The sequence below is a fragment of the Arabidopsis thaliana genome, chromosome 2 (genome assembly GCF_000001735.4).
Source record: "Arabidopsis thaliana chromosome 2, partial sequence".
NCBI lineage: Eukaryota > Viridiplantae > Streptophyta > Magnoliopsida > Brassicales > Brassicaceae > Arabidopsis > Arabidopsis thaliana.
In genome coordinates, this window is record NC_003071.7 from 1,781,886 (window position 1) to 1,804,681 (window position 22,796).

The 22,796-nt window shown below is 34.3% G+C and overlaps 3 protein-coding genes and 2 pseudogenes across 5 annotated transcripts; 4 read left to right on the top strand and 1 right to left on the bottom strand.

Annotated features, from left to right (window-relative positions):
- AT2G05030 lies at positions 1-618 on the top strand (annotated as a pseudogene; the record flags this gene model as incomplete). The annotated part of the gene is made up of 1 exon: positions 1-618.
- Positions 619-1,233: 615 nt separating this feature from the next.
- AT2G05040 lies at positions 1,234-4,578 on the top strand (annotated as a pseudogene; the record flags this gene model as incomplete). Its single annotated transcript has 1 exon — positions 1,234-4,578.
- Positions 4,579-12,149: 7,571 nt separating this feature from the next.
- Positions 12,150-13,199, top strand: AT2G05050 (Protein phosphatase 2C family protein; the record flags this gene model as incomplete). Its single annotated transcript, NM_001161023.1, has 3 exons — positions 12,150-12,200; positions 12,499-12,624; positions 12,780-13,199. 3 exons carry the CDS (start codon positions 12,150-12,152, stop codon positions 13,182-13,184), a joined length of 582 nt encoding a protein of 193 aa, NP_001154495.1. The 3' UTR covers positions 13,185-13,199.
- Positions 13,200-16,269: 3,070 nt separating this feature from the next.
- On the top strand, positions 16,270-17,217 carry AT2G05060 (Protein kinase superfamily protein; the record flags this gene model as incomplete). The annotated part of the gene is made up of 1 exon (NM_126536.1): positions 16,270-17,217. The coding sequence occupies one exon, from the start codon at positions 16,270-16,272 to the stop codon at positions 17,215-17,217; it is 948 nt and encodes a 315-aa protein (NP_178581.1).
- A 131-nt stretch (positions 17,218-17,348) lies between these two features.
- On the bottom strand, positions 17,349-18,587 carry LHCB2.2 (photosystem II light harvesting complex protein 2.2). Its single transcript, NM_126537.4, has 2 exons — positions 18,299-18,587; positions 17,349-18,202 (listed from the first exon to the last, which is right to left on the bottom strand). Exons 1-2 carry the CDS (start codon positions 18,442-18,444, stop codon positions 17,551-17,553), a joined length of 798 nt encoding a protein of 265 aa, NP_178582.1. The 5' UTR covers positions 18,445-18,587; the 3' UTR covers positions 17,349-17,550.
- Between the last annotated feature and the right edge of the window lie 4,209 nt (positions 18,588-22,796).

A 22,796-nucleotide genomic window follows, 5' to 3' on the forward strand; every position in this document is an offset into this window, starting at 1 on the left:
ATGGTTCAAACTCGTTCCCAGGATGATTCGAAGGACAAGGGTAAAGAGGTGGAAGGTGCGAATCCTTTGGAGGAAAGGATGTTGCGTTTGGAATCGATGATGGATGCTCACAGTAAGGAGATGATGAAACACATGGCTGAGATGACGATGGTGATGAGTAGATCCACTGCTCACAAGCTTCGTGAGGAACATTCGAGTGGAGAGAGGAGCTTACCACGTTCGTCTACCTCGACCGATGACAGAGTGGGTTATCAGGATCATCGCCGTGACCAGGGACAAGATCAGGATCATCGCCGTGACCAGCAACAAAATCAGGACCATCGGCGTGACAATCGACTAGATCAGGTCCGTTATGAACCTCAACAACAACATTACGGTAACCTGACTCGCTTGGGAAAGATTGATTTGCCTCGTTTTGATGGTACTGGGATTAAGGAGTGGTTGTTCAAGGTGGAAGAGTTTTTTGGAATTGATTTTACACCTGCAGATCTGAAGGTGAAGATGGTTGCTATTCATTTTGATAGTCATGCTGCAACATGGCATCATTCTTTTATGCAGTCAGGTGTGGGTTTGGAGGTGCTATATGACTGGCCTGGTTATGTGAGGTTGTTGAAGTAGAGGTTTGATGATGAATGTGATGATCCAATGGCTGAATTGAAGAAGCTGCAGGAGACAGATGGGATAGTTGATTATCATTAGAGGTTTGAACAGATTAAGATTCGGGTCAATTTATCAGAGGAGTACTTGGTGAGTGTTTACTTGGCAGGGTTGCGTGTGGATACTCAGATGCATGTGCGGATGTTTCAACCTCAGACCGTGCGCCATTGTTTTCGTTTGGGGAAGTTGTATGAGAAGGCACACCCTAGGAAGCCTTATTCAACACCGTGGCAACCTAAGACTGTGGGACACACGAAAGCTGGCAGGGAATAAAATTCTAAGATGGAGAGTCACAGTAACAAGGAGAATCACTACTCCAAACCAGATTTCAAGGCAGGTAACACAAGACGGCTCTCTCAGCAGGAGATGAGTGAGAGACGAGCTAAGGGTTTGTGCTATTTGTGTGATGAGAAATTTACTCCGGAACACTACTTGTCACATAAGAAGCAGCAACTTTTTTGTATGGATGTGGAAGATGAATTCGAGGATGCGTTGGATGAGATTCATGGTGAAGATGACAAAATCATGCCTCAGATTTCAGTCAATGCAGTGTCTGGAATTGCAGGATACAGGACTATGCGTGTTAAGGGTACTTATGGTAAGAAGACGTTGTTCATTTTGGTTGATTCGGGGTCTACTCACAACTTCATTGATTCCAGGGTGGCAGATAAATTGGGTTGTCAGATTCAGAATTCAGGGTTGGCTCGGGTTTCAGTAGCTGATGGCAGAAAGTTAAAGATTGATGGGAAGATAACTGACTTTGCTTGGAAGTTGCAGACTACAGATTTTAAGTCAGATATCCTTCTAATTCCGTTACAAGGAGTGGATATGGTGTTGGGGGTACAATGGCTGGAGACGCTGGGAAGGATCTCATGGGACTTTAAACAGTTAGATATGAAGTTCAGATATCAAAACAAGAAGGTCTGGTTACATGGAATTAAAGAGGGATCTGTGTGTGAGGTGAAGGCACAGAAACTTCAAAAACTTCAGGAGGAGGATGTACAGATTGCTATGTTATATGTGAGAAATATGCAGTCTAGTTCAGAAGATGAAGCAGAACAATGTGTGGGCGCAGTTAATGCATTGACAGAAGATCTTGGAGATGAGTCATTTGTGGAGACTGTGGTTAATGATTTTCCTGATATTTTTGTTGAACCAACAGAGTTACCTCCATTTTGAGCACAACATGACCATAAAGTTTAACTGATGGAAGGTTCTAATCCAGTAAATCAGAGACCCTACCGTTATGCTATACATCAGAAGAATGAGATTGATAAGATTGTGGAAGAGATGCTGTCTAGTGGAACAATTCAGGTCAGTTCAAGTCCTTACGCATCACCAGTGGTTTTAGTTAGGAAGAAGGATGGATCATGGAGACTGTGTGTGGACTATCGTGAGCTGAATGGTATGACCGTGAAAGATAGGTTCCCCATTCCATTGATTGAGGATTTAATGGATGAATTAGGTGGCTCAGTGGTGTATTCTAAAATTGATATGCGAGCTGGCTACCACCAAGTTCGAATGGATCCTTCGGACATTCATAAGACTGCTTTTAAAACCCACAGTGGTCATTACGAGTATTTGGTGATGCCATTTGGTCTCACTAATGCACCAGCCACGTTTCAGAGTCTCATGAACTCCATTTTCAAACCATTCCTGAGGAAGTTTGTCTTGGTTTTCTTTGATGATATTCTGATTTATAGTAGATCTACAGAGGAACACAAGAGGCACTTGGAGGCTGTCTTTGCTTTAATGAGAGAACATAAATTATTTGCTAAGATGAGCAAGTGTGCATTTGCTGTTCCTAAGGTCGAATACCTGGGTCATTTCATAAGTGGAGAAGGAATTGCTACTGATCCTGCCAAGATTAGAGCAGTTCAGGAATGGCCGAGTCCAGCTAATCTTAAACAACTTAGAGGGTTCTTGGGATTAACGGGCTATTACAGGAGGTTTGTGAAGAATTATGGTGCTATTGCAGGGCCATTGCATGCATTAACAAAAACTGATTCTTTTGTGTGGTCTGCGGAAGCTCAAGTTGCTTTTCAAACTCTGAAGGATGCGATGTGTAACACGCCAGTTTTAGCCTTACCTCTCTTTGATAAATAGTTTATTGTTGAGACTGATGCGTGTGGTCAAGGCATTGGGGCAGTGTTAATGCAAGAAGGGCATCCACTGGCGTTTATCAGCAGACAATTGAAAGGGAAGCAGTTGCACTTATCCATTTACGAAAAAGAACTTCTTGCAGTAATCTTTGCTGTGAGAAAGTGGAAGCACTATTTGATTTCAAATCACTTCACTATCAAAACTGATCAACGTAGTCTGAAGTACCTGCTGGAGCAGCGTCTTAATACTCCTATTCAACAGCAGTGGTTACCTAAGCTACTGGAATTTGACTATGAAATCCAATATAAACAGGGTAAGGAGAATTTGGTTGCTGACGCTTTGTCCAGAGTATAAGGGTCAGAGATTCTACACATGGCTCTCTCAGTTATTGAATGTGACTTACTCAAGGATATTCAGGCAGGTTATGATGCAGATGTTGAAGTTCAGAGTATCATTTCTGCACTGAAACTGAATGGTGATGCTAAGAACCACTATAGTTGGGGTCAGGGTGTTTTGAGAAGGAAAAACAAGATTGTGGTTCCGATGAACAATGCAATAAGGAACTCGATTTTACAATGGTTGCATTGCTCTGGTATGGGAGGACATTCTGGTCGGGAAGTAACACACCAACGTGTCAAGGGGCTGTTTTATTGGAAGGGTATGGTGAAAGACATTCAAGCTTTTATTCGGAGCTGTGGCACTTGTCAACAATGTAAGAGCGACAATGCAGCTTCTCCGGGTTTGCTGCAGCCTTTACCTATTCCAGAGAGGATTTGGTGTGATGTTTCCATGGATTTCATTGATGGTTTGCCACTATCCAATGGGAAATCAGTCATTATGGTGGTCGTGGATCGCCTTAGTAAAGCTGCACAGTTCATTGCCCTTGCTCATCCTTATAGTGCTTTGACAGTGGCGCAAGCTTACTTGGATCATGTTTTTAAGTTACATGGTTGCCCAAATTCCATTGTGAGCGATCGTGATGTGGTGTTCACTAGTGCTTTTTGGAAAGATTTCTTCACCCTCCAAGGCGTTGAGTTGAAAATGTCAAGTGCTTACCATCCTCAAAGTGATGGCCAAACGGAGGTGGTTAATCGTTGTTTGGAGAACTACTTACGCTGTATGTGTCACGCTAGGCCGGAGCAGTGGAGTAAATGGCTAGCGCTTGCTGAGTATTGGTACAATACCAATTACCACACCTCTAGCAAAATGACACCTTTTGAGGTGGTCTATGGCCAACCACCACCAGTTCACTTACCTTACTTGCCAGGGGAATCTAAGGTTGCTGTGGTTGCACGTTCTTTGCAGGAGCGTGAGAATATGGTCTTGTTCCTTAAATTTCACCTCATGCGTGCTCAACATCGTATGAAGCAAATGGCTGATCAACACAGGACTGAGAGGGAGTTTGATGTGGGTGACTATGTGTTTGTGAAGCTGCAGCCTTACAGGCAGAATTCTATGGTGTTGCGTAGTAATCAGAAGCTGTCACCTAAGTATTATGGCCCTTACAAGATTGTTGATCGTTGTGGTGAGGTTGCTTATAAGTTGCAGTTACCACTGGGATCTCAAATCCATCTGGTGTTTCATGTTTCTCAATTGAAAGTTTTGGTGGGGAATGTGACAACCTCTACTCAGCTGCTTACTATCCTGCAAGACGTTTTTGTGAAAGAGCCGGAGCTGATTCTGGAGAGGCAGATGGTTAAACGTCAGGGCAGAGCAGTCACTAAGGTACTTGTTAAGTGGAAGCATGAGCCTGTGGAGGAGGCAACATGGGAGTTCCTTTTCGATTTACAGAAGAAGTATCCACAGTTTGATGTTTAAAACCTTGAGGTCAACGTTCTGTTGAAGGGGGGAGATTTGATACAGAACCACACGTGTGAGTAGTCACGTGCGACATCAAGTGGGAATTGGGAAAGAATAAGAGGCGAGCACGTGTCATCTGCAGAGTGAGGGACTGAAAGATGCCGTTAGCCGACTATATGAGCACTGTTTTAGCTCATTCCTTTACTTTTATCGAATATCTGTAATTCCTTAGAATCTCTGAGAACATTTTGTGGCTAGAAATCTCACATCGAGATCTAGTGGATCGTTTGGGTGTTTTATGAACATCGATTCGATCATCTTTGTAATCGGAGGTTTTTGAGTTAATAAAAGAGGATTTACAGAGAATCAGAAGTTTGCTGTATTAAAGTAACGGTTATAACATCTCATGTTTTGCTCTACTTACGCATATCTAATTAAATACATGATCAAACTCAATTATAAACTAACAATCCCCCTTAATTGAGTTTTGGTCTTACACCAAACTTGCTCAATAGTTTTTCAAACTTTGACGTTGTGTACTTCTTCTTCACTTGCAAGTAAAACACTTGTGTCCGACTTTCTCTATCTCAATGGAAAACTCTTATGCTTCATCTTAATATCCAATATCTTTCTTATGGATCGTTTGTCTTCAAATAAGACTCTGTATCCATTGCATATCATTTGAAAAACACTCAACAGATTTCTCGCTAAACCGAGCACTTGAAACACCTCTTTGATGATCTTCCCTCCTTGGCTTCTCATCACTTGGATATTTCCTTTTCCTGCCGTGTTATATGTTTACCATTCCCTACTTTGATCGAAAGCTACTTTCCTCCTTAATTGAATTTCTGTTTTACTTCAAGTGTTTTTCTTTGTTCTTCTCTTTGTTACACAATTTGACACTCTTTGTCAATTGTTTCTTCTTCAAGACAATGGAACTCGTGGCATTTCTCTTACCAGCGATCTTTCTCCATGTCTCCCTCTCAAGTCTCTCGTGACCCTTCCTCATGTTTTCTTCGGTTTACTCTTCAACTGACTTATGCTCCATTTTCTCCAAGGTAAGCATCCTCTTATGCTCAATTTTTTTTCCAGAGCTAAGCATCCTCTTGTGCTCCATTTTTCTCCGAGGTAAGCATACTCTTATGCTCGCTCCATTTTTTCTATGAGGTAAGCATCCTCCTTTATCGCTTGGTGCCTCTATTTGATCACCATCACGTCTTTGTGACGTTTCTTCTTCGGTTATCTCTGGTAACCTTCCAATTTGTGTTGTGCGTGAATTTTCACGTCTTCTTCGAACAAGTTTCAGAATTCTCCTTCCACAACTCCAAATCCACATTCGTTTTCTCTGTTGCCTTAAGAGAAGATTCCCTATCTTCTTCATCGCTTTTTGGAGCCTCTTTCTTGTGAATATGTATGTGAAGGTTGATGGTACTCTCTTTTGTCACCACCTCTTCTTTTTATTCTTTCTCTGTTTCTTCTTCTTCTTTTTCTCGGTTGTCATTGATTTGTTGTCTCCATCTTTCTCTTGTTCTCGCAGCGGATTTCTTATTCTTAGGCTTCTCTTTGTGCTTTCCACTGGCCCTCGAATCAATAAAGCTTTGATACCATGTTGGAATATTGTGATAAAAAGAGAAACAGAGACACTTGTCTCTTCTCTTGTAAAGAAGACAAGAACAAAAATAACTCTTTATTGAACTGAAACTTGTTGGTTATTTACATGATGATACAATGAGTTTAAATAGAAAACAAATAGACACAACACATGAAGAGTTGTGTCACTTCCTATTTGTGTCTTTTCAGTGAAACAACACAACTTATCTAACAAGTAACGGTTATAACATCTCGCGTGTTGTTCTATTTACGCATATCTAATTAAATGCATGACCAAACTCAATTATAAACTAACACTGCTCGGAAGACGCTGTAGCTGCGGCGGAAGACGCTGTGGATTGGTGTGTTTCCAGTGGGTGTTCGATGGTTAACAGCATATCCAGTTTTGGATCTGTGATGGCTTATGCGGAATCAGGTTGCTGAGGGGTTGTCTGAGCTATCACCCTTCACTAGCCGCCTTTTTTCTGTATCCATCAAACCGGATTAACGATTGTTTGCTTCTAAAAGATTTTCAGATCTACGATTTTCGTATACTATGGTCATTGATCTCGCTCGGGTGGTTGTGTTGCAAAGTAGTGGGCCTTGTATACGACGGTACTATTAGATCTGTTCGTTGCCTCCGTTTTGATTGTCCAAATCCAACTCTGTTTCTTTTTTTTCCGTTGACCAGAATTTCTTTCTGTTTTTATAACCGTAAAAGATTGTAATTTCCAGGCATAAACCCAATTGGGAATGGGCATATTTATTTATATATTAATAAAAATCATCTTTTTATATAGAAAAAGACATTGAATTATAAGTTCAAAAGCCTTAGGTAATATAGGATGTGAAACACACACTTTTTCATTAGTAGAATAATATATACTAGAATTTAACCCGTGGTACACCACGGAGCAAATATTTTTTCATATATAATAAAATTAATTTTTATGGTTTTATATTTAGTATTAAAGTTATATAATTTTATATTAATATTGTAATTAAAAAAATTAATTATGATAAAATAATAAAATAAATATTTAACCTGTGTTATATCAATCCAAACCCGTCTCGCTGTATTTCATATCAATCCAAACCCGTCCTGCTATACTTCTCGTCTCATGATATTTTAATTTTTTTATGTTTAAATATTAATAATGTTTCATAAAGTTAAAATATATCAATAATATTCTTTAAAAATAATAATTGTTTTTGACTTTAATGTAATGTCATTCTTTGTAAATTCTTACTTTACTAACACAAAAGTACTTTAAAAAGGTACTTCAAATTTTTTAATATATATAATGTTAATTTTTGGTAAAAATTATTATAAAATATTTAGTTTAATCATAATTTGGGATTGATATACTTGGTTTTTGACTAACTATTTTTTATTTGAATAACCTAAATTTAGTCATTTTGTTAATATTATTTGAATCAACAATATCAACTTAATACATGTATAATTTATTTATCCCAGAAAAAAAGAACAAAATTATTTTGTACAATTGCAAGTTTAAAACAAAAAATATGGATTGAGAAATAATTTTGGGTTTTAGAGTTTTATTACGTAATTAATTTTTTAATGAAAATATTAAAGCATATATTGTAATATAAGATTTGATTCATTTTATTAACTGAAAATAAATGATTTAAAACGAAAATCAGGGTGATTAATGCTAATTGGAAAGATTTAAATGTTTTTGTGATTTTTTTCTTTAGTTTCCTAAATTTTAGTAACATAATAGATTTTATATTTAGATCTAAAAATAAGTTTAGTAAAACAATAAATGTTAATGGCATGCCATTGTAAATAAATGTCAAGTAGAAGATTTATTTGCTAAAGTGGCTGCAAAAATATATATGTAGATATATATATATATATATATATATATATTAATTTGAATGACATTATATGTAGAAAAAATAATGATATTTTATTAACTTTATGTATTACTAGAAAAAGTCCCACACGATGCGTGGGTAAAATATAAACGTAATAAAATATATAATATTATATAACTAATACATTTTGTTTTTTTTTTAAAATAAATTCAATAATAATTAGTAGAAATATTGTAATTATGATATATTAAACTAAAAAGTTTTAGGTTTCATGGATTATAATCTAAAATTAAATTTTTATATATTGTTTTTATCAAATTGATCAAAGGAAATATATTTAAATGTTGATATACAATAGAAACCTTGTGTTTTATTTAAATCTATGAAAATCATATGCAAATTTTCTTTAACAGTTAGATTATGAATTTGAAATTATATATTACATATTGATTATAGTATGTGTGTAAATTATAAGATTTTCGATAGATTCAAAGTTCTGAGATTGACAAAGTTTTGATTAATTAGTAAGATAAATATTTATGAATACTGATATATTGATACTAATTGATATTAATCGAAAGAACTCTAAATACTTTATTAAATCAGTATTCAAATTATTTATTCCATCATTGAACAATATGGTAAAAACTTATGAATATATATCTGTGGAATTTAATAAAGAAGTTTGTAGTTATTTTGATGCGCACAAATAAATATTAAAGAAAAGTTACATAGATTGGATAACCAATTAGGGAGTTATTTTTTAATTAATGTGTAGTTGAAAAAAAAAGTTGCATGTTGACCTAAAAAGTATATGAATTCATATTGATGTATACATTTCAGTACCATGTAATAATTTATAACAAAAATTTAAAACACGTATAGAATTACTGAATAACAGCCAATAAATTATAGATTGGTTTAAAAGTCAATAAATATGACGTAATTGATCAAATCAAAAAAGCTTAGGAGTTCTTTTTTTTCAAGAATATACCAATTAATTTTAAATCTAACATAAGTTTTCACCAATGATATTAGTGATAGCTTATATATTTTGTATAAGCTCGCCATTCATCATATCTTGTAGGCTTTATATCATCCTCATCCATTTAATTTCTCTCTGGATTACCTCATTTACCCAAAAAAAAAGCATAGAAAAGGGAGAATTACGATGGTCACTACAAGACTTAACAAAAATATAACGTAAATTCAACATAATAACTAAAAGATAAGCACTCTTTCAATTATTATGATCATAAAATGACGCCAACTCACATATGTACATATGTCACCTTCTTCTAACTCTCACTATAATTCATTGTTTACTAGATAAATTTTCTTTTTCTTTTTTTGTTTCCTTGTAAGGAGTAAAAGTATATTAAAGTTTTCTTACAATCCATGAATGTAAGAATAATGCTAAATAAAACAGTATTTCATCTTAAACATTCCACTCAAAACCATGCATAATTAAGACCAAAATTCGATGGATACTGAATATTGAATATGCATACGTTTTTCTTATTAAATTGGTACTGAATATTGAATATTGAATATGCATATGTATATTTAAATGTTGATATACAATAGAAACCTTGTGTTTTATTTATACGTTTACTGAATATTGAATATAGTTAGGAAAAATTTGGACTAACGATACAGAAAAGAAACGCAAAACATATTGGGAGACAGTTATCTTATTAAGTTATTATTCCGTCTGACCCAAACAAAACTATAAGAAAAATTAACATCATCTGATAGCTTCTTTACTTGATTAGGGAGATGTGGATTAGAGTTTTTTTTTTTTGAAAACACTTTATATTAGATTTAACTATGAAAATAATTTTCAGAAGCAATGTGAGATGTGACCGTGAGATTCCCGAATGATACCATGATGGCCAACGGTTTTATAAGTACCATAAATTGAGAACATAATACAAACACTAAAAACGAATACACACAGTTGATCCATTTCCTACTTTTTAGTCTCTAGACACCAAATATACTTACTTTAACATGTACATGCTTCCTCCACATTCAGCTAAATGTGGTTTAGATGTCTTGATAGTTCGACAAGATGCTTTCATATGTATGGCGGAAGTTAGAGGCTTTGTTCAGGTTCTCAATCCTTATATCATGGTGTTGGATGCTATGCAAATTGATCGTATGCAACTTTTATTTGACTATTAGAATCTAAAATGGTAGTTCTCCCTTGCAAAAAAAAAAATCATTAGATTCTGATAAGCAAGAAAACCCAATCCCTCATCAAAACATGATATAGATTCATAAGAAGAATTTTATTGTCCATTTTAACTTAACATTGGCGTCGGTGTTTTGCTTTCTCGTCCATCAACGAAAAAACAAAAAAGAGAATTATATTTGTTTTGACTTCACATCTAACATCACTGGTTTATATATGTGTAATTATCTTCAGCTCGGACAAAAAAATATCTAAGACTAGATGACACATATCAAAAAGAAAAAATATAATTAAATTGAATAAATATAGAAAATAGTTTATTTTAATTTTAGAGGAATGACACATATCGAAATAATAGAGCGCCACTTGTCATTTCTTAAAGCATGAGTTTGAGAAAACCTTACTTTATTATATTAGACTAGATGAATACCCACACTACGCGTGGGTTTGTTTCAAAAATTGTTAAGAACAAATTATGTTGATTGTTCTTGTTGCTAATTTTTGTTTACTTTTTTATATGTTATTGTTTAGTTAATAAAGTTAATCTTATGTAGTTACAATTTGTCTGATTGGATTTTTTTACTTAAAATATCGATTTATACATTTATATATATATATATATATAATTATTTATATTTCTAAGATCCTAATATTTTTTCACTATCATGAATACATACATCGATAATATAAGATTTTTTTATACAATTATATGTAATTATGTTATTTGTGTGATGTGAAACTCGCCTAACATGATTATAAATATAATTTCTTGTTTTGTGTACTCTCCTGATCTAGTACTTCCATCACATCGTGATAGACTCATTATTATATACAGGATAGACATATATTGAATAAGATCTCAAGAGTTTTCATATGAAAATAAGAAAAAGAAAGCAAAAACTAAAATGTCATTTAAGTCAACATTTTTATATCGTCTACTATTGCATATAGTCATATAAGAGAAAAGTCGTGTCTTGAATTCTTTGGTATGTCCAACGTCTCAAAGGTTCATCACTTGAAAAAATTACAGAACTTACCAATATTACCAACTTACCATAAGACACAAAATAAAAAAGATAGAAAGTCATATGTTGAGTCATATATGAACAACAAAACATAATAAGGAGAAAGACTCAAAGTAAAATTACTAAACTAATAAGTATTTATACGGTAGCAAACAACTAAATTACAACAATAATAAAATGGTTACTATTGATAAAAACTTTTTAGTAAAAATAAGAAGAATATAAAGAAAGTAGTGCTTTTTATTAACATAATTTTGTATTTTTTAAAAAACATTTTGATTAAATCACTTAAGAGAATAACCGATGGAAAATTTAATGTTATAAAGAACTTTTATTTTTTCTCATTTAATTTGGCTAATTTTTAATTTAAATAATGTAGAATGACATATGTTATTTTTTTGTATAATGATATGACACTCATATAGAGAAAATTGGCCTTCGATATATATGATATGATGTTTCAAAATAAGTAAGTATATATCTATGTACATTTAATTTGTCTCTTACTTTTCAAATTTTAGTAAAGATATGATGTAATTGCTACATTCAACTAAAGATATAGGCATCATCGTACTAAATTGTTGTTACTCGTCCAAAAAAAAAAGGGAATGTTACACTATTAGGCACTTTTAGAAAATCTTTTTACGTTTGAGGCACTTTCTAAGATTCAGGCACTTTTCCTTGTTTCTGGAAGATAAAAGGACAATTATATCCTTTCAAAATTAAAACATAAATTGCTTAACCAGTTCAATTGGTTTTGTTTTCTGTGTTATCTAATAAAACACACGTGTAATACATGTTCTTTCTATTTCGTGCCGGTTGAGATCTCGACATGAGAAAGGGAGTAATCTCACAATTACAGCAAATAAATGGATATTTTTTAAAAATAAATAATATATAGTGTCGCTCTTCATCTCTAAAACCAAATTCTTATGGAGGATCGGTTCTCCACTATCACCAATCTTCATGGAGATCGTAAACAGGTAATTTCAAATTTCAAATTCATTTTTCAATTTAGGTTTAGAATTGAATCGAATTGGAGATTTTGATTCAATTGATTAGCAATTACAGCTCAAATTAGGGTTTATCATGTGAGATCTACATTGATTGGATTAATAAGCTATCTAAAATTAGGATTCTTCATGATGTTGTTTGGGGAAAATTGAAATTCTGAATAGAATTAGAAGTTTTACAGAATCATTTGATACAATTGTGTAGTTATTGATGAATCTCTATGTATTGTGTATTCTAAACGTTGTTTTGCTTTGTGATAATTTGCAGGCAATATTTGGAGTCTATGTTGGTCATGGAGGAGTTAAAGCGGCTGAGTTTGCAGCTAAGAACTTAGATAAGAACATTGTAGAAGAAGTAGTTGGTAAAAGACACGAGTTGGAGATAGCTGAAGCGGTGGAAACGTAGTTACTTGACTACAGACACAACGTTTCTTAAGGAGGAAGGTTTTAAGGGTGGTTCATCCTGTGTCACGGCTTTGGTTAGCGAAGGGAGCCTTGTTGTGTCAAACGCCGGTGACTGTCGTGCTGTTATGAGTGTAGGAGGTGTAGCTAAAGTTTTATTTTCTGATCATTGTCCGTCTAGAGATGATGAACGGAAAAGAATTGAAACCACGGGAGGATATGTTGATACGTTTCACGTTGTGGAGAATCCAGGGATCCTTAGTTGTGCCAAGAGGAATCGGAGATGCTCAACTTAAGAAATGGGTTATAGCTGAACCAGAGACAAAGATCTCGAGAGTTGAGCATGACCATGAGTTCTTAATCTTGGCATCACATGGTTTATGGGATAAGGTGAGTAACCAAGAAGCAGTAGACATTGCTCGTCCCTTCTGCTTACGAACCGAGAAGCCATTGTTGTTAGCAGCTTGTAAGAAGCTTGTTGATCTCTCGGCTTCACGAGGCTCGTTTGATGATATCAGTGTGATGTTGATCCCATTGCGCCAGTTCATATAGAAAAGAGAGGCATCTTAGAAGATGTTAGATATATGACATTAGAATTTCTATGATTTAGTCCTTTTGTTTTACTTAATTCACTCATTCCAAGGTTTTTTCGAGTCATTTTCAAGGTTTCATCCTCAAAGGCGAATTCAATAGCAAGGGACATTGCTAAAAGTGTGACAAGGGATGGTCGTTTCAGATCTTATTTAGCTAGAGGAGGCCCTGGATGGTTACTTTCCAGAATTGAAGAAGACAAGCGAAGATGACTTTGTGAAATTTTCTTTTCTTTACCTTTGGATTTTTTTTTCCTTTACCTTTGGTTATTGTTTGGAGTTTTCATGCTCTGTTTTTTTATGGATGTATGCTCTATACTCTGTTTTGACTTTTCAATTAATATTATACCAGACGGCAAAAAAACAATTGAGTGAACAAAGCTAAACTCAATGTGGCTTATGTTGATCTTGTCTTGTATAAACATTGAGCTTTATGATGGTGCTAAGAATTTGATCGAGTTGGACTCCAATGTTAATGTTGAATGAGCAAACAAAAAAGTGTTAATTTTATCGAGCTATAAACACATTCGCAGCAAATCAAAGACATACTTGTCCATTAATGAATGTCCAAGAAGTCCAGTCCATATGGTTATCTAGTGACTCACATGGTAGTTTCATACTAATACATAAGTTTATACATGAACAAGAAACTATCCAAGCAGTCTAGTCCATATGGTCATCTAATAACTCACATGGTAGTTTCATACTAATACATAAGTTTATACGAGGAACAATAAACGTCAATCCAAAGTACATTATCCATTATGACCATTTATCCACATGTGTATAGACAGTTAAGTAACAATGATATGTAACCAAGTTTCTTGATGTGCATCTCAGGTCTCAAAGTATACTCTAACACTTTACAAGTAGCCATCCACAAGCGACCATTTCGTGTTGACCATATATAGTTATACTTGTACGGATCAATTACAAATTGAAGAATAGTTATGATTTATAAGGATAACCAAAACCCAAAATTATTAAACTTAAATGGACACCATCAATTGAAAAAAAGCGATTGAAAAAATAGTTATTTGAGTTAATAGTCGATGGAAACTATTTTGGGTACAAAAGAGGAAACCAACATACAAAAGTGGTCACCAAACCTGCAAAAGTACATTGTTCATATGGACAATACAAAATGGATACCACAACATTGGAAATAGAAGCATATAATGAATTTTTGGGTGTTCAATTAATCTATATTGGATCATACACTTGAAATGATTCATTTGATATGAATACTTTGGCATTGACGAGACGTTAAATACTCAAAAAGCCATATAATTTGACAGCAAACTTAGAGACAAGTTCAAGTAAAGTACGAGAGGAAGGTAAAGAGAAACGTGTCCAAATATCGTTGTCCACAAAGCTCTGTTCATTTAACACTGCTAGATCTTCTCGATTGGATTTTAAGTTTTAAATACAAGTCAAAGTTTGATTTTAAATACCAAACATCTCAAGATATAACATAAACGATCACAAGTTCAAGGGACTAATCTCTTCACCGGTGCGAAGGTTTAATAAATACACAATTATCAATAGTCAATCTCGTTTCATTATCTTTAATCATGTTACGAGAATGGTGAGTCCATAACACAATCCGTTACACAACCGTCAATTATAATTTCAAATACTAATTTGTCCATAACATATCCATGATAACAAGTCCACATAAATTTGTTCACATAAACGTCGCTTTATGGAAATATAACATAGATTTCAGCTAAACAAGGAATCATTTCCTCTAAATGTTTCCTAATAATATAATCTCACAAGAGATGGAGGTTTCGATTTCAATGGAGACATTCCAGCGATTGAAGCAAACTAGTAGAAAACTTTGTCAAATTCCAACTCCTAAATATCACCAGCCATGCTTAACACCAAATTTAGCCCAGCTCGAGAAAAAAAAATGTCGAAAGTGAGACTTACGTGAGGAAGATAGATAAGCTGAAAGAAGAATCTTAATCTTTGGTACAAGGTTCGTACTCAAGTCGAGATTCTTGAGCGATCTTGGTAGCTTCTCTTCCATAGTATTCAGTGCAAGATTTATGATCGCCGAAGATTCGAATCGAGGAATATTTGCGGACGCCATATCAAATTGGATAAACCAAAGAGTATAGAACCCAACATCACATAACTTTACCTTAGTAATTCAAGAACTTTTTCTCGAAATCTACTCAATTGAAGTTGAATTAGAGTAACGAAATCCAAATCCATTAAAGAGGAGATTGATATCCCGTCGCCGGAGTCGCAAGGGTATAAAGTGGTTGAGATTACGAAATCGATTATTGGAGTTTTACGGTGGAGAGAAGAAGAAAGAAAGTAGTGTAAACCGTAGTGGTGGTAGACAGTGACGGAGGAGATTGATATCCCGTCGTCGGAGTCACCTTTTCTGAAACTGTAGTTTAGGTTTTTTCTGGATTTGTTTTTTTTACAGTTCTGGGAAAAATAAAACGAGAGATTATGGTAACTGCAAAATCAAAATCGTGGGTTCCGTAACCGGAATTGGTTTAATGAAAATGGGTTTGATTTGTTTGGTTATATATAACCGACGATTTGAGGGTAAACAAGTAATTGCAATTAGTCAAAGTGCCTAATGATTTTTAAGTGCCTAATCATGAACTAACTTTTGAAAAAGTGTCTAATCACGTAATATTCTAAAAAAAAATGTATTTCACGATAACATTAAAATATGAAGCTTATTTGTCAAGTTATCCCATATATCACATTTTATTCAGACAAAAATCTATGAAATCTTTGATCCAACGGTTAGGATCCAATGGATGGTGGGAGCAACGACATATCCTTCTTTGCAAATTAATGCGAACTTTTTTTTTTCCTCTTTAATTTATTAGGGATCAAAATTGTATATTTTTCATAATACAATAAATCACATTTCTAAATTTCTGACCAACTTCAATCTTTCCAGATTTTGTTTTCCTTTTTTGGTGTAAAGTAATTAATATATTACTCTCCCCAAATCCTTAAGATTTCATTTCACTTTCACCTAGGGTTTTGCTAAGCTTGGTGCCGAAGTAAATATGAGAATTGATCTTTCTGTTCCAAAGGTGGGGGCAGAGTTAGAACTCAACAAGGTTCTCGGAAAAGGTTCGTCTGGTTCGGTGAGTCTCATCAAGTACAAGAGTCGACTCGACGGCCAAACACTTTACGCCGCGGTGAAAACCTCCAACATAATTCACGCCGACTCTCTCCTCAAAGAGTTTCAGATCTTGTCCGAATTCAAAGGCTGTTCGAGAATCGTCCAATGCTATGGGACAAAAGTACAAGAGACAATCAACGAAGAAGGTGACGTAGAGTTCACGATTCCCATGGAATATGCATCTGGAGGAAGCTTGAGACATTTTATGAGTAGATTCAAGGACATGAAATTGCCTGATGCTTTGATCAGAAGGTTTACGCGTATGATCCTCGAGGGTTTAGCAGTTATTCATGGACACGGTTATGTTCACTGCGATCTAAAACCCGAAAACATCCTTGTTTTCCCGAGTTTCGAGTTAAAGATTTCTGATTTCGGGTTGTCTAAAAGAGAAGGAGATAGTAAATGGTGGCTTCCTAGTCATCCGTTTGCGGGAACACCGGTATATATGTCGCCTGAATCGATTTCTAACGGCGAAACAAGGAGAGGTTTGGATTTATGGTCATTAGGATGTGTGGTGTTGGAGATGTACACTGGAAAGAGACCATGGTGGGATAAGAACTATGACTTGGGAGATCTTAAGAAAGGTTCCATGCCATTGATTTCGAAAGATATTCCTTGTGATGCAAAACTCTTTGTGATGACTTGCTTCGCGTCGGAGACTAACAAGAGAAAAAACGCTTTCACATTGTTGAGGCATTGCTTCTTGCGTGGGGATGTTAATAAGATCATAGAGCCTCTCGTGAAGAGTAAGAATTCTAATGATATAGCACTAGAGTTGGAGAATATTGAACACAGGCTTTCGCAACTTAGGTGTATTAGTGGTGGATAGACTTACATTCTTAGCTCAAAATGCTTTCAGCTAACTTTATATAAAAAAATGCAATTGTTCATTGTTCGAAATGTTGAACTTAATCGATTTTAGCTGCATTTATTTTACACAAAATCTGTCAACTACTCATTAAAATTGTTTATGTATGGTCCAGGTAAATCTAATATTCGCTCAGCTTATATGAACCTGTCATGTGATTTTGACTCTTGCCAATAAATAAAAAAAATCAAGTCCCAAGAAACATCATTAAGTGCCAAATTCACATCAAACGTCAATATTACACAATCACGAGTTTACAAAGCAGAGAGATTATGAAGCAAATACATAAGATAATTACTTTCCGGGGACAAAGTTAGTAGCGTAAGACCAGGCGTTGTTAGCCACAGGATCAGCCAAATGATCAAATAAGTTCTCAATGGGACCTTTACCAGTAACAATGGCTTGGACAAAGAATCCAAACATAGAGAACATGGCAAGACGACCGTTCTTGAGCTCCTTCACCTTCAGCTCAGAGAAAGCCTCTGGATCCTCAGCCAAGTTCAATGGGTCGAACGCACCTCCGGGATAAAGCGGGTCAAGTCCTTCTCCGAGTGGTCCACCTCCGATTCTGTAGCCTTCAATGAACCCCATGAGCACAACTTGAACAGCCCAGATGGCTAAGATGCTTTGCGCGTGGATCAAGTTAGGGTTTCCGAGGTAATCAAGACCTCCTTCTGAGAAAATCTGAGAGCCTGCCTTGAACCACACGGCTTCTCCGAATTTAACACCGTTCTTGGAGAGAATTTCAGGGAATGTGCATCCGAGAGCACCCAACATAGCCCATCTGCTGTGGATTACTTCAAGCTCACGGTTCTTAGCGAATGTCTCCGGGTCAGCCGAGAGTCCAGCGGTGTCCCAGCCGTAGTCTCCGGGGTATTCTCCAGTTAAGTAAGACGGTGTGTTCTCCGAGAATGGTCCCAAGTACTTGGGACGGTCTGGTCCATACCTGTTACAAAATTATATTGCATTTGGTGATTAGACAGATCTAAACAACTAAGGATTACTTAAGACATATAAGAGGGAGAGAGGATAAATTTGGTACCAGATGCTTTGGGGAGTAGACTTGACGGTACGACGCATGGTCACACGGCCACCGCCCAAGACGCCCACCTTTTGGATGAGGTCGCTGGAGGGCTTGAGAGCCGTTTGGCCGGCGAAGGAGGATTGTTGGATAGCTGATGTGGCCATAATCGTAATCTTTGTTTAACTACAATGAAAGGAAAGGATTGAAGAGAGAGTGTGAGTTATGATGGGATGGTGAAACCAATTGGGTTTTATAACAGAGTGATTTTCATGTTAGGGGATTATCAAATGTACACGTCAGAGGGTTCTGATTCGTTGAAAGAGTTTAGTTTAGATTTCATTGGTCCTATGAGGAGATTGGTAATGGTTGTGGTGGTGCCATCTGGCAATGGAAGATCTTGTGCTTCAGTGAGAGGATAGTGTTTAACACTTATTTTATTGGATTGTTTTTTGGCTATTCTTTGTGATGATATATCAATAATCCTATCTTCGATTGCGTTTCTTTATCTTTTATCTTAAACCGTGATGACTACTCGACCAGACCGGTTTGAACATAAAATTTCAAACCGTGGGTTTTAAAACTTTAATTACAAAACAAAAATGCATGTATTATGGATTGGTTTAAATTAAACTATACGATGATATGTACTGGAGGATCCAGAGGTCTATGATTCTTAGTTGCTATTAGAGATGCTTTGTTTCTTCACTACATATTATTTCTTGCATGATTCGCTATGTCACACTAAATCATATATTAAAAGCCAACACTTACCAGATCAAGAAGTCAAACTGCAAGTAAATAGAAAAACACACTTTATTTACAGAGGAGGAAAAATATATTTCACAGAACATTACCTAACTTAAGTAATTTTCCTTGGCTATGGCTCTTACAAGAGTCACATAATGGTAGAGAAAGATTACATTTGCTACAAATTCGAACCTTGTTTCTTACAGAGTTTTTATATATATGGGCCTCCCAAATTAGGCTTAGGTCATGAGCCATTACAATGCAAACACAGTTACAAAATTGAGAAACCCAAACGTATAAGTCATTTAGTCAGATCGCTACTATTTATATATAAAATATTACAAGAGTTCATAAAATAAACCAATAATTTTAATGGTTCGTCAAATAAACTAAATATTGCAATGGTTCAATTAAACGGTTGTAATAGTTTTTTTTAATTTTAATTTTAAGTAATTAAAATTTTAAAAATATATATGAAAAATTATACCAAGAGGTGCGATCGTATATATTAAATATATCAAAAATTGTAATGGTTCATCAAATAAATTAAAAATTACAACGACTCATTAAACAAAACAAAAATTGCAATAATTTATAATAAACTAAATATTGCAATAGTTCAACTAAATAGTTGCAACTTGCGAATGATTATGAGGTGATACAATAAAAAAAAAAACCGTAGAAATTTTTTATTCAGATTGCAGTTTTCTGAAAATGACAAACGACAAATATATATATTTTAGTTTAAAAAGATTGTTTAAAAGATTGTAACAAATAAAACACAATTGCAACAAACATTTATTAAAATTATTATTATTAGGTCATGTTTGTTTGATCATTTGGAATTTGTATCCAAATGATCCATCCAAATAATCCATTTGGATGATTCATCTTAATGATGTTTGTTTGATCATTTGCTAGTTCATCTAAATGCATCATTTAGATGGAGCTTTGTTTGTTTGATCATTTGGATGGATAATTCACATTCTCATCAATATATAAATGACTAAAATGCCTTATGTTAAGTAACAAATAATCTATAGCTACATTCTCATATTAATCAAAGTAGAGTTTGAAAAAGAGAGTTTGGCTTTGATCTTCAAATTTTTTCGTTGTTGATCATTCCCATTTTCAAACTTCAATTTCAGATTACTAAACCTGTAAAGAAAAAAACACATTGGCATTAGATTATGAAGCAAAAAAGATACTTTGTTAGATCTTAAATTGTGCTAATGTCAGTAAGTAATGTTCCTCTATGAATCATCACCAATTCTCCAATAAGAGCAAGCATGCATATTGGCTAGTACTACCTAACGATTCAACCATGACACATTCTCAAAAGTGATTCAATCATGACACAAAATATGAAACAGAAACCAGAGTATGGTCTTACCAAAATATATCAAGTAACCATCCATATTGGCTATTACTTAACCTCAATGAATCTTAACTCCAAAACTCGATTTCTCATTTACTAAATAGCGTCTTAACTCCAATTTCAAAGCTAATGTCAGGAAAGAAACAAACAAACTTCATCGATTTCCTTTACTCTATAGTCTATACCATTACTCAATACCATTACTATTACTCTATACCATTACTAAACCAAAACACTAAAGCAAACTCATGTTAAAGACTTTTGACAAAAGACACAATCATTATGATAAACCAAGCTTAGAGACCAACCAATACTCACGTGTTTCTTAAACTGTTTTCCATTTTAACAATTATGACAAACCAAGCTTAGAGACCAGCCAAAAGTAGAGGTCACAGGATAACAGAGAGCTTCTTAAATCAAACTATCATTGACAATAAAGATAGTAGACAAAGCTTCTTAAACTCATTCACTTAACAGTTACATATCATCACCAGTTAAACTCCTTAAAACAATAACACACTAAACAATTCATAAACGAAAGACACAAAGTAAACACAAAGTTCAATGTCAACAAATTCATAGCAAAAAACGTGTAGATCAAAAGAATATATGATGATGACTTACAGTGATTCTTCTTTCAATCCTTAAATCTATATGCTCAAATAGCCAAATCTAGATCCTAGCTTTCTGCATCAAAACACACAAAAGACCTATAATCAAAGCAACACAACTAAAGCTAATAGAATAATCAAAGCAACACAAATCAATATAAGCAAAACAAAGCCGTAAACTATAGCTAAGCGAAGAATCAAAAGCAACACAAAGCAACACAAAGCAATATAAGGAACACAAAGCCGTAAACTAAAGCTAATCGAAGAATCAAAAGCAACACAAAGCAACCAAAGCAACACAAAGCCGTAAACTAAAGCTAATCGAAGAATCAAAAGCAACACAAAGCAAGCAAAGCAACACAAAGCCGTAAACTAAAGCTAATCGAAGAATCAAAGTAACAATGAATTCAAAAAACAAAGTAAAGCAAACCCACAATTAAGCAATGTAACCACGGTGGATCAAACCCAAGAACAAGTGATTGCAACAAGGATACAAAGAGAAACAACGAGAGAGACATGGAGCGAGAGAGAGGAAGAGAGAAAGAGAGAGAGAGAGAGAGAGAGAGAGAGAGAGAGAGAGAGAGAGAGAGAGAGAGAGAGAGAGAGAGAGAGAGAGAGAGAGAGAGAGAGAGAGAGAGAGAGAGAGAGAGAGAGAGAGAGAGAGAGAGAGAGAGAGAGAGAGAGAGAGAGAGAGAGAGAGAGAGAGAGAGAGCAACACAAACCTGTTACACTCCGGCGATGGATCCGACGAGATCTCCGGCGACGGCGAGATCACATTGACCTTGACGACTATGAATCTCGTTTTTTCTGTTTTGTGTCGAGGAGAAGCTGAAGAAGAGATGTGGTTTTTGGTGTAATTCCATATACAGTAGAAACTCTATAAATTAATAATGCTACGACCATGAAATTTTATTAATTTATAGTGATATTAATTTATCCTATAAATTAATAAATATTAATTAATAAGATAAATTAATAAATATTAATTAATAAGATAAATTAATAAATATTAATTTAAAGAATATTTACGTAAAAGATAATACTAATTTTTTTAAAATGTTTTTTAATTTAGGTTTTCTCATATTTTGATGTTTGTATATTCAATTATGTTAGATACTAGATGGATAACCCGTGCTTCGCCCGGGTGTTAAATTTTGATATATAAATACATGTTGCTGGAAGTTTGGGAATCTATTGTACTATGATGTTTTAATTGTATCATGGTATTTATTTAGTTTATTGTTTTTTTATCTTATAGTTTTGTAAATAATATTAATTATTATAATATAGATGTGTTGGCACTCATCATTTTGTATAGAAAATTATATTAGCAAAAGGTTGAAATAGTAGAATTATTAATTATAGTATTGGAGTATATTTGATTTTATATGCATTTATTTATTGGAAGGAATGTTAGATATGTATTTAGTATAGTATTATATATTATAATATATATTTGTCAAGTTTTAGAGAAATGTTGTTTATTACATGTTGTAATTTTATTAGTAATAAAGATAAGGTAAATTTTATTATGGAGAATTATAACAATGAAAGTGAATTTATTTCTCATGTGTACTATATATTTTAATTAAGAATTTTAAAAGTTGAAAACAAAATCTCAAAACAATATAAAAACACTATGTGATTTCTAAAATATTCATAAACAATTTATTATGTAAAAGTTTAAAACTAATATATAATTAATTATTCATAACAAAAACAACAAACAACCTATTTTTATGAGACTTTTACTAACCAATAGAAAAAAAGAGTGTTATAA

Excerpts from the sequence above, each read along its gene's own strand:
- LHCB2.2 (NM_126537.4), bottom strand. The coding sequence starts at position 18,444 with ATGGCCACATCAGCTATCCAACAATCCTCCTTCGCCGGCCAAACGGCT. Across the intron at positions 18,203-18,298 it reads TCTACTCCCCAAAGCATCTG|GTATGGACCAGACCGTCCCA; the intron begins GTACCAAATTTA and ends ATTTTGTAACAG.